Source organism: Mesitornis unicolor, unplaced genomic scaffold, assembly GCF_000695765.1.
Source record: "Mesitornis unicolor isolate BGI_N332 unplaced genomic scaffold, ASM69576v1 scaffold22583, whole genome shotgun sequence".
In the NCBI taxonomy this organism is placed as follows: Eukaryota; Metazoa; Chordata; class Aves; order Mesitornithiformes; family Mesitornithidae; genus Mesitornis; species Mesitornis unicolor.
Window position 1 is genome coordinate 4,773 of NW_010177078.1, and position 15,730 is coordinate 20,502.

Below are 15,730 nucleotides of genomic sequence, written 5' to 3' on the forward strand. Positions count from 1 at the left end.
CAATTTTCCAGCACCCAACGCAAGGTAAGGAGGCCAAAAAAATATCCGAAAGCTTCTGCATACGGCATTTCTAGGAAATGCCATAGTTTTTCGATAATTTCTCAAGCAACACCCAGAAAATTAATCAGAAAATAAACATGTTGCAACATGCATTTCATCTCAAGGTCTATTTTATATATGTATTTCTTTAAGTATCTTTCTGGCTTGCAAATCATTCCTTATATCTAACTATACACCTATGTACACCTTCACAGACTCGTCTGGGCCTGTTTCTGCAGTCCCTACACAAATAAAGCACCCATCCACCTGAACGGGAGCTCTCTTCAGATAAATGCGGCAAGATTGGGCCTTTGGTGCACACGCGCGAGTATCCTGCACACACACACTTTAAAATCATTAAAAAAATATAGTAGCTATAGATTCATAACCGATCAAAATCTAAACACAGTAAAACTGCACTTATTACAGTATAGCCTAGGTGGATTTACATTGCTCATTTATACGAAGCAAACGAAGGAAAGGAAATGTCTGTGACTCAGTAATTACAGATTAACAGTAATTACAGTTTTGCTTATCCTTCTGTCTGTCCAAAAAGATCTTTGCAACTAAAAAAGAGGGATCCGCACCATTTCCTTCCAACACGTGGATGCTTCTCAAGTGCTTTCCCGTCTTTTTTTCTGAAGTCTCTTTCACAACACATCAGACACCTTTCGGTTGCTTTTGTTCGCTTCAATCACCACAGCAAAGAAAAACCCCTTCCTAAAGAAGGCAACCTTCGCAAAGCAGCAGCAGCAAAGCGAGACTGAAGTCACTGCACATCCCCTACTCAGGCAAAACGAGGAGTAAGGGCTCCAGGTAGCGGCTTCAGCGTCATTCCTGTCCTGGTAAAGCTCAATGCGCAGCAAGATGGTCAGCCCACCCGCTCACACTGCTCTCTAAATAGCACTTTCATCACAGCACTTCGTTATCAAAGCCCTTTTGCACATAAATTTACAAACCACAGCGCAGACAAAGATCTCTTTTGCATATTAAATGAAGGAAACTATTTCAGCTACAAAATTCATTCTTATTTGTATTTCACAGCTAGCCAATGCGAGTTAACGCAGGGTATAACTCTAAGGCCAAAAGCACAACACCACAAATATATAAAGCTTAAGCACGGGTCCATCACCTACCCCTGGCTGGTACTTCCCAAATGAGCTCTGACACCTTTATCGAGGATATGGGTTGCTTTTAAAGCGATCAGACCTCTGGAGTTCAGTGTAAAGTGAAGGAAATAAACTCTCACGTACCGTCCAGGTCAGGTTGAAATGGTGACCATCGTGCTTCACTTATTTTCTAATCATTGCATCTGTAGCGTGAGCAACTTCCACAGCTCTCAGCGTAGCACAGAGGCTTTTAAAAGAAGATTTGTGCACTCATGCATTACAAAATAAAAATCCAAGTCCAGATTTGGATTTAATCCCTCTCCTCCACAAAAAAAACCAGTAAAAGTATCCCTCATCTAGAGTTAGCACTTCAAACTCCAAATCCTTGATCAAAGATCTTGAAATCTAAGACAAGATGAGGCACTGGACAACAGCCCAAGTGCTTCAGACAGACAGCTTACATGAGGAAACTCTGTTCATTTAACTATGCCAGCGCAGCTGAAACAGCAAACCTCACCCTCCTGCGTGCCCAGTCATACCAATATGAACAGGTATAAACCAGCTGCCTACTACACCACGGAAAAAAAACAGCAGCCAAAATAAACTCCAGCGGTTTGCAACCTCCTTTGTGCACCGGGACCTTGCCAGTTTGACTGCATCAGGTGAAAAATCAAGCTGGGCATAACTGACAGAGTTGCACTGGTAACTTCTTGAAGACTACACCAGCCCTTTTACTATCTTAATAACATTCTCAACATACAAAAACGACACATTAAGACATCTGACATCATGAGATGCGTCATTCTAAAATAAGCGTCATAATCCAAGCCACAAAGTATCTTCACTGCATTTAACTTCATTTCCTGCCAGTACTTAACACAGGTACCTGACGGTATTTAACTCCACCTGCACAACAGTGAATCAACATTCAGAGACACTGACAAAGTCTTCTATAAAAATCAAATCTTTTTCTACCTTATGCTGTGATATCTGAACTAAAAAAAAAATCAACTCAGAAAATATAACTACGTAATCTCCTCGCTATTCAGTCCACGAAAAGCTCACGGAAGCATGCAGGAGCATGTTTCTCCAATAAGGACTCCAACCTGAGGCTGGTTAGATGGTCACCGTAGGAGGAGGTGCACACATTGCTCATGCATTAGCTAGGAACAAAGCATTACAGGCAATGAGAAAGAAAGCACGATCAGCACACGAGACCAGAGATATAAGACACAAGAAGGAAGAAACTCTAAAACAACTGCACACCATGATCGACACAGTTACCCGGTGCTGTGAATGGGAGTTTAACATTCTCTTCTACCCTGGCTGAAATACTCAATAAAGTGGCCTTGCTTATTCCTATCACACCTATCTGCTATTTTTTCACCAATACTTTGTGACACTACAGAACAAAGACCTGAAGTTATATAATCCCCCTTAAAACTATAATGCTAAAGAGTATTTTTGAAAGCCCGAATGCCAGAGAACAGTGCTTTCAATAAAACCTGGCAATGCCCCAAGGGACTCGATTCAGAAACCTACGTAAAGTCATACAGACTACGCTAAAATTCTCCACCACTGATTCTCCTCAAAAGTTTGGTGCTTTTCTTCATAGTGAAATGATAACTATATTAATGTGCTCTGTTTATCCCTAAAAATCTATTGGAAATGTGCTTCTTATCTGACTTGCTTTCCAGGGCAGTGCGTACCCTGGGACAGAGGGGTTTTCCCTCTCCCACACTGTTACGGACCCAACTCTGCTAGCAGGAAAGATGCTGGTATCCTAGATCTTATGGGGTGCAATGCCTTGAGGAAATTTATATCAAACAATTATTGCATAATCTCAGGGTGTAATAAAACCTCCTCCACCGTAGACAGGCCTCGCGTTCCTGTAACACTTTTGCGTCAGAGGAAGGAGCGTCCCCGTCAACAGCAGCTGCAGGTCCCAGTGTGAACCCGCAGGATCCCCTTGCTGTGCATGTGGAGGAAGTTGAAGATTTCTGAGGGCATGGCGTGAAAACCAGGCCGAGGTTTCACATTGTCATAGTAGTGGTGAGTTATAAAAATCCCTGAGGGGTTCATGGGGAAGGCCCAAAAGCCAAAAAGGTGGACCTCTTCGCAGAGCTCCAGGGCAGCAGTCACCAGGATCAGCCCAGTGCTGATCCGCTTGGCCCGCACCCCTTGGCCGAGCCAGTAGCGCGAGACGTTGATGAGATACTGGGGGTGGAAGTAGTAAACGGCTTGCTGAGACTCAAAGTCATCCAGGACGTATTTGACCCGGATGGAGACGTCCGTGTTGCGAGTGTTGTAGAAAGCTGGCAGCAGCACGGAGGCGTTCTCGTAGACCTGGAGCACGTCGTAGAAGGGCTTCCTCCACTTCTCCAGCTTATGGAATCTGAAAAGGATGTGAGGGATGGTCAGACCCAACAGACAAGATACCTCCAACGGGCTTTTACTGAAACATTTCATATACAGGCATAACTGAAAGAGGAATATATTTAGATTTGTAGCCACAGTGTCAGTATGAAATGTAGAGCAAAAATGCCGGGATATAAAAAACCCAAACATTTTTCTCTCCTCTTTTGGCAGTATGTTAATTAAATAGTGGACAAACGTCGTAGACATTTCTGACCATGTTTCACTTCTCATTTTATTATGAGAAGCATGTAATTTTTCCAAGGTTTGGTGTCCTGGTTTTAGCTGTATAGTGAACCGTGCAGTGCAGAACTGTACAAAAGGCGGCAATTACCAAAGTAGAGCAAAAACATTTCCAAAATGACTAACTATAACATTTAAAAGAAATCTACAACACAAACGATTTTGTGTTGCTGGAGAAAAGGAACACCTTCCCCCAGCAAGAAAGGAAAGCAGGAATTAGCCCAATGGTCCCAAAGAATCTTCCTGCATGGAGGGTGTGGAGCATTTCCCTTATGAGGAGCAGCTGAGGGAGCTGGGGCTCTTCAGCCTGGAGCAGAGGAGACTGAGGGGTGCCCTCATTCCTGGGTCCCCATTTGGAAAGGGCGAGTGTCAGGAGGAAGGAGCCAGGCTCTGCTCTGGGATGGCCAATGGCAGGACAAGGGGCAATGGTCCCAAGCTGGAGCACAGGAGGTTCAAGCTGAAGCTGAGGCCAAAGTTTGTGAGTGTGAGGGTTATGGAGCATGGCCCAGGCTGCCCAGAGAGGTTGTGGAGTGTCCTTGTGTGGAGACCCCCAAAGCCCTGGCCGTGTTCCTGTGTGACTGCTCTGGTGATCCTGCTCTGGCAGGGGTTGCACTGGGGGAGCTTTCCAAGGCCCTGCCAACTCCTGACATCCTGGGATTCTGTGAAACCTGTCTGCAAGCTGGCATTATGATACTAACGAAGTTCAAATTAAACTCACTCAGTCAATCCTAGCTACAAAGTTTAACTGGCGTTTTTAAAGAAAATGTATGACAATGTGTACCACTTTATTTAAGTATTTAGCGTGAGGACCAGCTGCTTCCACCCTAACGAGCCCAATGCTTTTACTTGGGACTTCCCAGCAAGGTACAGGGCTTCCAGGGGAAGGATGGCTCTGCTGTTTCAATTTTAGCTCACCAGCTTCCCATTTTCTGTTATCAATGTGCAGGTCTGAGCATTTAACACATTTGTTAAGTTGTTACAGATTCCATATACTGAAAAACTTCAATTCAGATTTAAATGTATGATTCATAGAGTCAGTTTAAAGTAGTACCAGGGAAAAAAATTCTCTGTAACTGTTATAATTTAGTGAAAACTAGATTTGGAAGAATAATATGAGATGAAAATACAAAAAATAGAAATGACCTCTCAGTAATTATACTGGGATTCACAGTCACGACGTCCGTCTTTACCCCAACGTCCGTAAGGTATTTCTCAGATATGGGAGGCAAATTGCATCTATAAAGGAAATAAATGAGAAAGAAAGTTAAACAATTCCTTGCAGCTTTTCAATATTAGAAAGTAGAATTTATTTAAGCATTTCTTCCAAGCAACAGATCTAGAAACAGACTGAGAATTTAAAATTGTATGAAACCTGCTGATGCCCAAACTATGCACTGAAGTAACAAATACTTAGGGGCTGAGTGAAGACCTCTCATCTTTTTGCAGATGTAGCCAATGTTCATTCATTTTGCTTCCTTAATAGCAGCTCAGCTATTTACCTTGGCAGTTTAGGACGAGAAATGGGATGAAGCCCCAAGGACAATCAGCCCATAAAATCAAAGACTTCCTCAGCAACTGCTGAGCTGCATTCAATAGTTAATGGATAAACTGTATCTATAACATGGCCTTTAACATGCTTTGTTTTATACCCAAGGGAATTTAGGAGGAATGCTCCACAAGAGAGAAATCAGTCCAGTCCTAATTAATCCAAAACTATCTGCTTCCCCTTATCTCAACACAGTGTAAGAGCAGCAGTTCTGTCTCTATAGATTCACCAGAGGGTATCAAAGCTATCAGGAGCAAAGTCATGAAGATTTGCAAACCCTGACTTCGCCCAGCCTCCACTCACCTTGGCCTTGGCCTACATTCATTGTCCCAAAAAATTTAGAACATCCCTCAAGAGATGCTGAGGTTACTAAAATACTCACAAGTTTCACTTCCATAGGAAACCCCGCCACAAAAGCCACAAAGAACTACAATAAAAGCTATCACTGTTAAGATCTCCACACCTCAAAAATACTTCTGTGCCTAATTCCCAAAGATCTCCATGTTTTTGAAGATCAGGGCTGAATAGAGGAAAACATTGAAGGCATTTAGGGTCAGCGGTGCTCAGCGTTTTAAGCTGCCATCCTAATTTCTCAGTCACTGGGATAGGGCAAGAGGGGGAGCAGAGGAAAAAAGTCCTTCAAAGTCCTTCTCACACGCTGGAGGTTCACATCTACCTCCCAGAGAGCGCCTCTTAATCAGGTCAGAGAATTTCTTTTAGCCACCTCATCCTTCTCATGGGCAATGTTATTTCTCTGCGGGGTCATGCAACGTGCTTCTGAAGCCCTCTAGCACCCTCAGTTCCACCTAGCACTGGGCACTGCGCTCATTAGAGTGTATTCGGAAAAGGTTTTCAAATATCCAGCTCCAATATTTTCAAACGGTAAACTCCCACCAGGATTAAAGAAGACTGAGTCTGTTGAAAGTGATAATTCCTTATAAAAACGATACAATCTGCATAAACTGTCATTTTGTCATAGGATTCCAAAAATTCCTCTCTGAAAGAAAGTACTCCCAGCTTTAAACACACCCAATGTTTCATCGCACATCTCCTCTCTGGCCAGTAGATGGAGACACACAATAACAACCAGTAAATGCAACCCGTGTGTGTTCTATATATTCTATTGTAGTATAATTAATGGCTATCAAAAGTTATTTCATAAAAAAGTCTTGGTTGCAGCCTGCTGGTCACAAGCTTCCTGACTAGAGAAGATTTTCCTGGGTGTCCTGAAGGTATCACTGAACGTTAGCAGTGCTCCACAGGCACTTTTTGAGGTGTTTTAAACAACTGGTTTGTTGGTGACCAAGATGCTGATTCCTGATAGCCTGGTGAACTGGTATCGGACTGGAAAGTGGATGTTTTCAGGCCTGACCTTAAACGCAAGCTTTACTTTAAAGTTGCTGTCAGCACACCTTAAGATCTTAAACACCAGCACATCTTTGTGCATAACACTGGTCCCACAGGTTCTGGAGATGGTGAACCAGGATTTGGAGTTTTTTTGCATTAGTACTGATGCATTTATTCATATTTCAGTTCTACTTAAGCCTCTATTTAATTAATTACTGGTCCCAAAAGCAACCCAGTTTTTAAGTTCGCACACGTCACCTCCATGTGAAACGTACCTTTTGTTTCAACCATACTGACAGCTGTGACCCAGCACCACAGAAGGGAACCTACAATAACTATTTGATGTATCTAGGGTACACTAGACTTTTAAGAAGGAAATTAGATGAAGCCTGGACTGTTTCGCAGGTTAAAATAAGGCAATAGTTTTCTATAAAGTGGGCACAAGGGGTCTGAAAATAATGAATAGTGAAGGTAGGACCTGTAAAATTTTATTTCTCATTTGATGTCAAATTAAATTAAGAACACAATGAGCTAAAATATGGCCTAATTTTTGCTAGGATGAAATCAGAGAAACTCACTGATTTATGCTATTCTAAACTGACAGCAACGTACTCAAGATCAGAAAATAGGTCAATAAATGTAAAAAAATGATTAATCTTTTTCTACAGAGCAGGTCATGAATCTCTGAGTTAGCTGTCGTACACCATGACCTCAGAAAAGAGCTTAACAGGATTTAGAGAGGGATTAGTCATGCATACGAATAATTGTAGTGGGTTGGCCTTCTCTGGATTCCAGGTGCCCACCAAAGCTGCTCTATCACTCCTCTCCTCAGGTGGAGAGGGGATGAATAACATAATGAAAGGCTCGTGGGTTGAGATAAGGACAGGGAGATCACTCAGTAATTACCATCACGGGCAAAACAGACGCGACTTGGGAAAAATTAATTTAGTGTATTACATTACCAATCAAATCAGAGTAGGATAATGAGAAATAAAAACTGTTCTTCATTAACTGCTCCAGTGAGTCCCTTCCACGGAGCGCAGTCCTTCAGGGACACACTGCTCCAGCGTGGGCTCCTCTCTCCACAGGTTTCCCAGGTCCTGCCAGAACCCTGCTCCAGCACAGGCTTCCCACAGGGTCACAGCCTCTTTCAGGACATTGACTCCACCGTCAACCTCCATGAGCTGTAGAGGACAGCCTGCCTCACCGTGGTCTCCACCATGGGCTGCAGGGGAACCTTTGTTCCAGTGCACCTCCTCTCCTTCTTTTCCCCACTGACCTTGCTGTCTATGTAGTTGTTTCTCTCACATATTCAAACTCCTCTCTCTGGCTACAGTTGCTGTTGCACAGGAGCTTTTTCACAGTCTTAAATATGTGATCACAGAGGTGTTCACAACCATCACTGATTGGCTCAGCCCGCAGCAGGTCCATCTTGGAGCCAGCAGGCATTGGCTCTATCAGACACTGAGGAAGCTTCTGGCAGCTCTTCCCATAAGCCACCCCTGTAGACACTCCGCTACCAAAACCTTGCCATGCAAACCCAATAAAAATAATTAAAAAATCTTGCCCATATATATTAAGGATGATTAAAGTGCTGCTAAACTCTGCTATCCAGACATGCAAGTCATGGCACGTCCTAGTCTGTGCAAAACCTGGATAACTCCACACATGGTGGGAAGAAAAGTATGAAGACACTCAAACTTCAAAGTTATACAGGTGCCTCTGCACACCCAATAGTCTACAGTACTGATTACTGTGACTCGTTTTATCCAGCACTTGAGCTCTGCAGCACTTCAGAAACACACCTCCAAGGCACATGGGCTGCACAGCATACAGCTGCTAACATCTGGCCAAGCTGCTTGTCACACAATAGAAGTTGTACCTCCACGGAAGGATAAATCTACAACCTGAGTAACAGGGGATGTCCTGAATGAGGACATCAAACTTTGTCAGGAAGTCAATGATTAACCACATGGAGTTAGGGAGAAAAAAATTCCTCAAAGCATAATTTTAAAATAAATAGTATACAGTGAAGTGGGTTTTTCTGCAACATCAGTTTTTGTGCAAGAAGCAGGCTTGATACGGTCAGTTTGGCAAATCTCGTGTTTTCACGTGAGAGAAAATAGCTTTGCAGTCCTTTATTTGTTATTAAAACAGGCAAAAAGAAAAATGGTGCTGTGGTGATTACCGAAACACGAAGTCTGCGCTGTCAATCTCCCGGCCACATCTGCTGTTCTTCAGGATTCCTCCGTTCCCAACCACCGCACACTTCTTAAACTGGGAGCGGTGGTATGGCATATCCTGCAACATCACAGCAAGGAAACAGTTATTGTCCCGAAACATGGAGGCAACAGGTTTTTACTTTTTCCTCTTTTTTTTGGTGCAGACACACTAATCACAGGAAGCTGACACTGGTTCTGGCCCACAATATTGCCATGGTGTACATAAACAGATGGGTTTGTTTTCTGTGCTATTAGAGATGCTATGGACAACTAACAGAAAAGGAGCTGGGGGTGCTGGTGGCAGCAGATGCCCAGGAGGCAGCAATGTGCCCTGGTGGCCAAGAAGGCCAAGGCCATCCTGGGATGGATGAGAAGCGGTGGTTGTAGGGCAGAGAGGTTCTCCTGCCCCTCTGCTCTGCCCTGCTCAGACCACATCTGCCATCTTGTGTCCAGTTCTGGGCCCTCAGCTTAAGAAGGACAAGAAGTGCTTGAAAGAGTCCAGCAGGGCCACAAAATGATGGAGGGAGTGGAGCATCTCCTGCTGAGGAGCTGCTGAGGGAGCTGGGGCTCTTCAGCCTGGAGCAGAGGAGCCTGAGGGGTGCCCTCATTCCTGGGTCTCCATTTGGAAAGGGCAGCGTCAGGAGGAAGGAGCCAGGCTCTGCTCTGGGATGGCCAATGCCAGGACAAGGGGCAATGGTCCCAAGCTGGAACACAGGAGGTTCAAGCTGAAGCTGAGGCCAAAGTTTGTGAGTGTGAGGGTTCTGGAGCATGGCCCAGGCTGCCCAGAGAGGTTGTGGAGTGTCCTTGTGTGGAGACACCCAAAGCCCTGGCCGTGTTCCTGTGTGACTGCTCTGGTGATCCTGCTCTGGCAGGGGTTGCACTGGGGGAGCTTTCCAGGGCCATTCCAACTCCTGACATCCTGGGATTCTGTGTGACCTCAGAGAGAGAAAAAAGCAATAAACTGCTTCTAACCAGAATTAATAATAGAAGAAGTCATTTTAGAAACTTATTTTCCCAAAAGATCTCCACATGAGGGCATGAACCATAAAATTAGCGTAACCCAGGCGTTGCCTCCTGAGCTGCCAACAAACAGCTCACTCCACAGCCTCTGATGTCCTACTTCTGGGAAGTCTGCACACATAGTTCCAGACCAGGCAGTAAAGCCCAGAAAGTGTCTCAAATCAGACAGTCCATTACAGCTGTTTATCAGAACCTTGCCCAAATTTTAGTGTTTGCTACCACTAATAGCACTAATGATTATTAACTGGCACTTGTACTACCAGCAGTGCCTGAAGCTTTTGGCCAGGCACTTTTTTGGACTGGTGTAGGACACCTCTTTCTGCAATCTTTGGGCAAAATTGTGTCTTTACATGCTCACATGCAGCTGCTACTAAAGTCAGAGAGAGTGAAAATCGCATCTCCGAGAGCAGAACTGGGCCGTTGGGGTGAGAGGACTGCGATGCAAAACTGAGCCGCGCTGCACCTCATGAATATGTAGAGATGCTCTTATGTAAGCATGAGAGCGCTCGTTTTGGTACATACATATTTTATCAGTAATTTCAGACCGCACGCTACGGAGAGATGCAATAGTGATGTGACATTTCTAGGTGATTATTCCCAGGATCTCTCTGTAGCATTCATAAGCCATGAGGTAAAAGGGCTTGCGATCACACCTGCGTGAGAAAAGCAGCAGCTGCCTAACAGAGAGGCATTACAGAGTTGTTTGTGCTTTATCCAGTGATTTCTCAAAACAAAATGCCTCGGCAGTCCCTTCAGGGAGATCAGAAGTTAGGTCTCCACACCCAACACAAGGCTCTTGCCCTTACATTCTTGCTCCTATGCTTTCTGCACTTTATCTCCTATGTTTTCCATGCTGCTCCTAGGCAGAGTCTGGCTTTGGCCACAGAGCTGCTGCCCACTAAAGCCCAAAAGCACTTTGGCATGGGATAGAGCCTGCAAAGCATCCTCAAGGCACACCTGGATAAATACAACACCAGCTGTAGGACACTCCTAGCAAAAGCACAGGCATTTAGACTTTCACACATTCATCTGCGCAATTAGACAGGGTTTTGGGGATTATGATCCTGGACTTATATGCACCCACTCTTTGCACATCTCCAGATCCCAAAGTGCTTTCCTGGATCTGAGCCCTTCCTCTGTTCTGCCCCAATTCCCCATGAGCACATTTAGATAACAGCCCTAACCCACCTCTTAGCAGTGCTCAAAAGCAAACAGGTTCAAAGGAGTTAGACCCTAAAGGACAACGTTCATGACACACATCACCACCTCCAACTACCTCAAGGGAGGTTGTAGAGAGGTGGGTGCTGGTCTCTGCTCCCAGGTGATGGGGGATAGAACAAGGGGAAACGGCACCAAGCTGTGCCAAGGGAGGTTCAGGTTAGAGCTAAGGAGGAAGTTCTTTACTGAGAGGGTCGTCAGAAGCTGGAACAGGCTGCCCAGGGAGGTGGTGGAGTCCCCATCCCTGGATGTGTTTAAAGAGCGGGTAGATGAGGTACTTAAGGATATGGTTTAGGGAGTAGACAGGAGCGGTTGGACATGATGATCTCGGAGGTCTTTTCCAACCGAGCGATTCTGTGATTCTGTGAAATCTACATACTTAACCTAAATACTTGTCTCATTTTCTGAAAGGGATACATTTCAAAATGCCACTGTGAAATGCATTCCTGTGCATCCATCCAATGCCCCGTCAAACAAACCATTTTAAATTCATGAGGTGTGCCCCACGATGAATCAGCAGTGACATAAGCCCATTTCTGCACATCAGCCACTATGTGCAACGGGAATTGCCCACTGGTTATAACTTTTAATGACCCTCAGGTCAAGGACTATTTGCTGACAAGGTTTTAGATAATCATTATGATGTATATATTTGCAAATACGCTGCAAACAGGAAGAAGGATAACAGCAGTCATTGTGAATATGAATTACAAAATAACCGTGCCCCTAAAAAAGCAGATCTACACCAAATATTGAGTTTATTGAGTGTGAATTAATGTGCTTTTTAAAAGTTCTTCCCCCTCTATTCAGCTTTCTTATTTCATTAGCCACTTTGCTGCTAGGTCAGTAATATTCTGCAGGAAAAAAAAGATATATTTATATATGTGTGTGTGTGTATGCATATATATATATATATTTATAAAATCCTATTTTCTAGTGGTCATCTGCTCTAGTATGCAACAGATACATATATTTATATATACATAGTTATATACACATATATGTTGCATACTAGAAAATAGGATAATTGGCTAAAATACCATATTAAAAAAAACAAATTCAAGGTATAAGCAATGAGGTTTGTAGAAATGTCAAACAGGCAACTGCCAAATGCTTGGCTACAGGATAGCACCTAATGCAGCAAGTAGAGTGAAGCTGATTCTGCAAATGGACAGAGGCATGAGGCACCTTTGGAAACATTTTGAAGATTTCCTGGTTGATATGGAAGATTCCACTAGTATCCACTTCATATTTCAGCTTAGTTCCCAAGGGAGTATTCTTCTGGGTGGTGAACAGAAAGGCAGGAGCATTGCAACACCTCGACAAAGTAGACCTGTAAAATAAAACAGAGAGAAATAAGATCAAGGAGCTGATAGGATGCTTTAGGATTTGCAACTGCTGTAATTTCTAACAAGGCATTTTTCAGCAGTAAGAAACATTTCAGCTGTAGGAGGATTAAAATAGTGGTTTGCTGGGTTTTTCTTTAGAAAATTTCAGGTTCAATGAAATTTTCCTTTATTGAGAAACTTACAGTAAATAAAAAGGGAAAAAAAAATAAAATAAGAAATGAGGTCCCTGTACCTGCCTCTTCTAGGCTGCAGGAAATACAAGTGCAAATTCTGCCCTGCTCCAGACCAAAACTTTGATTATAAAAAACTTGTAAAGCTCTTAGTTTTGCCTTTGACCTTGCATATGTGCATCAGGAAGATAACGTGGTCCCAGCAGACGGGTGCCGGGCAGACTGGACATGGCTCAGAGAAATGGCCCAAATTGTCTTTGTCGCTGGGATGAAAACGCAGGTATTCCAGTGTAAACAAGAACTGCTTTGAAATCTCAAAAAAATGGGATTCTTGGCATGAGAGAAAGCCCATTCAGCTCTGATATGAAATAATGAGAAATAGGAAAAGAAGCTTTTCAAATACAGGTCTATTTCTTAGCTCCCATCTTTCTCTGAATGCTTTTCTACTTCTACTGGTGGAACTGAAAGCCCTGACTTCAGCTTACTCTTACTTCAGAGCAGGTTTGTTTCTCAGTCTCATCTTATACCTTTAAAGAAAAATATACATCATGGCAAGTGCACAAACATGAAGACAAAGCCACATAGCTCTCAAATAACCTAGACTAAATACCCTCTCTCTGGGGTATGTCACCGTGTTACGAGTTGGAAGAATAAGCCAGGCGTCTTTATGGACTTTATTACAAGCACCAGAAAGCAAATACAGAATTAATGCAAATCTCAGTGATGTCCAATTACTGTTATATACTCGACTCATGTAGAATGACACAATAGGATGATCAGATCAAGGCAGCAACTGAGACAAAGTCTATTAATAATTTCTAATAAAGACATCATTAAATAATTATAAGGAGGAAGTGGGATTGAATTGTGGTGTTTGAGATAAGAAAAAACTCTTCCTTAAGAGGAACTGAAAGAGATGTTGTTCTTTAATCTAATGTGCAACCTGTTTTTCAGAGGCACTTCCCTTAATGTAAATGTCTGATATCTGATGGAGGAAGACTGTTAAGGAAACTGTTTTCCTCAGTCTCCAGATAGAAAAGTCAGTGTGATTTTCGTGCTTCTTCCCTCCCTGACGCTTAAGCAGCTGCCATTTAACTTCTGCTGGATTCTCCCCATCTCACCTGATGGCCCAGAATCGGTGAAGTTCAAAAGCCCACAACTCAGTGGGGTTAGACCACCTCCTTTTAGCCTCCTACCTCGAAACTCTGAGACTTTGGTCTTTTAAGGGGCTACAGTTCCCCCACACATTCACACACTGAAGTCTCTGTCCCGTAAGACAAAAATGAAACAGAATTTGAACCTCTTTTTCTTTTTTACTCTGGGCACAATCATTAGTTGTCCTACTCCAAGCAGTCTTTAAGACTTTAAGTAGGCTCTAATCCTGAATGGCTCTTGTCTTCAAAAATGGGCTCTGATAATTGCCCATTAAGTAATTTCTAGGAAAAAAAACCCATATACTAAAAAAACTCTAAAAGAAACTCATACGTAGAGCTCGTGCTGGAAAAACTGCTATAAGCCTGGGAGTAACAATTAGTTATTTTTGAAGATTTAATGACTAACTCAGCACATGCATTCTCACATTCCCTCATTAACTCGTGACAGCTATCTCCTGGAATCATACAAGAGAATCTGGGAGAAAGTTGTGGGACCGTATTCTAAGCAACAGCTCTGAATCATGTCAGTGACTTACAGATTTAACCAGGATATATTCCACTTACTTTAAAACAATGTGGTTTCTTTAGACATACTCAAATATGGCCCTTGAATATACCAATACACCACGTTCAAATATTGTTTTGGCTTCATTCTACCACTGCCCTCACAAGACAAATTTCAAAAGTGGTATCTTGAAAGGACCACGGAGAGCCTTCAGCAAAGAGAAATCCACATAGAGAAAGAAAGAGTACTACAGAATCAAGCTGCAGAGGTCTCCGAAGACCAGAATAAATATCCAGATTGTCAGCAAGTAACAGCTGAGAAGTCATTCAAAAGAAGGAAGTTATAAACAAGGTCTAACAGTACCCAATACACCACAGAAAAAAGCACAGTTTGAACATTTTGTAGGCCAAATTTGCATTGTCAACAATTATACTATCATTTTACACCACCGAAGAGTTAGGTTTATGTATTACGTGCAGCCATTAAGTCCTGGCTCCATCCTCACACCCGCCTGAATCATACCTGGAAAAGTCTTTCCCATACTGAATTCCCTGCCTTTCCTGGGAAGACTGTCACACGTGCCAGAAAAGCTTTCTTTCAGTCTCAATGTTGACTTATTGAAGTAGAAAAAAAGTCCTTATTTATTCAAATGGGTGGTACTCCAACAGTAACAGTGTTTTAATGCTTACTCCTGCTATCCACATGAAGGTTCGATCTCTCCACAGGAAGCTAAACTCAAACTAAAGTAAATCTTACTCAAGTCTCATTAATGTGGACCATTCTTACTTGAATAAATTAGCTTCTGTGACATTCATCTCCCATTTGCACACCTGCAGGCTCTTCCATCTGTCAAACAATTCACTTTGCTTCACCCTGGAAGATAAAAAGAAAGAAAATTAAAATTCACTTTATTACAAGGGCTTCATTTCATAAAAGAGCTGCAGGGTACCACACAGGAATCTTTTAATAGGGCAAACCGATCGGCCTATTCAGGGTGAAATTTATCATTTTTATTTCTTTTTCTGCTCAGACATAGCAGCTACAGGTACTGATGGAGCTCTTCACATGTTTGGGACTGATTTCTGTTCTCTGATAGGCATCCTCTGCTTTTTCAGCATAAAAAATGCAGTATCAAGAAAGAAGCATCTGCTGTACCAAAGTCTGTCCACAGTTTGCTGGGAAGCTCATGAGTGCCTGGCCACTACAGCAGCTTTGGAGGGAAAAGCTGCACGAAGCAGAAGGGCCCAGCAGAGGGGGTACTGGAAAAGAGGATATTTTAGAGAATTTGGCCAAATACCATTTCATTTTGGTAAAGTTATCTTAATCCGTGAGATCCTACAGAACAGCACTGTTGGTAAATCCATTCATACACTGCAATAACACACGTGTAGGG

General features: G+C 43.0%; 1 protein-coding gene across 1 annotated transcript in view; it reads right to left on the bottom strand.

Moving 5' to 3' along the window:
- Positions 1–2,861: 2,861 nt before the first annotated feature.
- Positions 2,862–15,730, bottom strand: part of ST8SIA5 (ST8 alpha-N-acetyl-neuraminide alpha-2,8-sialyltransferase 5) — a 25,092-nt gene continuing 12,223 nt past the window's right edge. The window contains exons 3-7 of the mRNA XM_010181957.1: positions 15,124–15,210; positions 12,348–12,492; positions 8,888–9,000; positions 4,950–5,042; positions 2,862–3,543 (exon numbers count right to left, since the gene is read on the bottom strand). Coding sequence (XP_010180259.1) covers positions 3,075–3,543; positions 4,950–5,042; positions 8,888–9,000; positions 12,348–12,492; positions 15,124–15,210 — 907 coding nt within the window. The 3' untranslated portion in view covers positions 2,862–3,074. The remainder of the gene's footprint in view (positions 3,544–4,949; positions 5,043–8,887; positions 9,001–12,347; positions 12,493–15,123; positions 15,211–15,730) is intronic.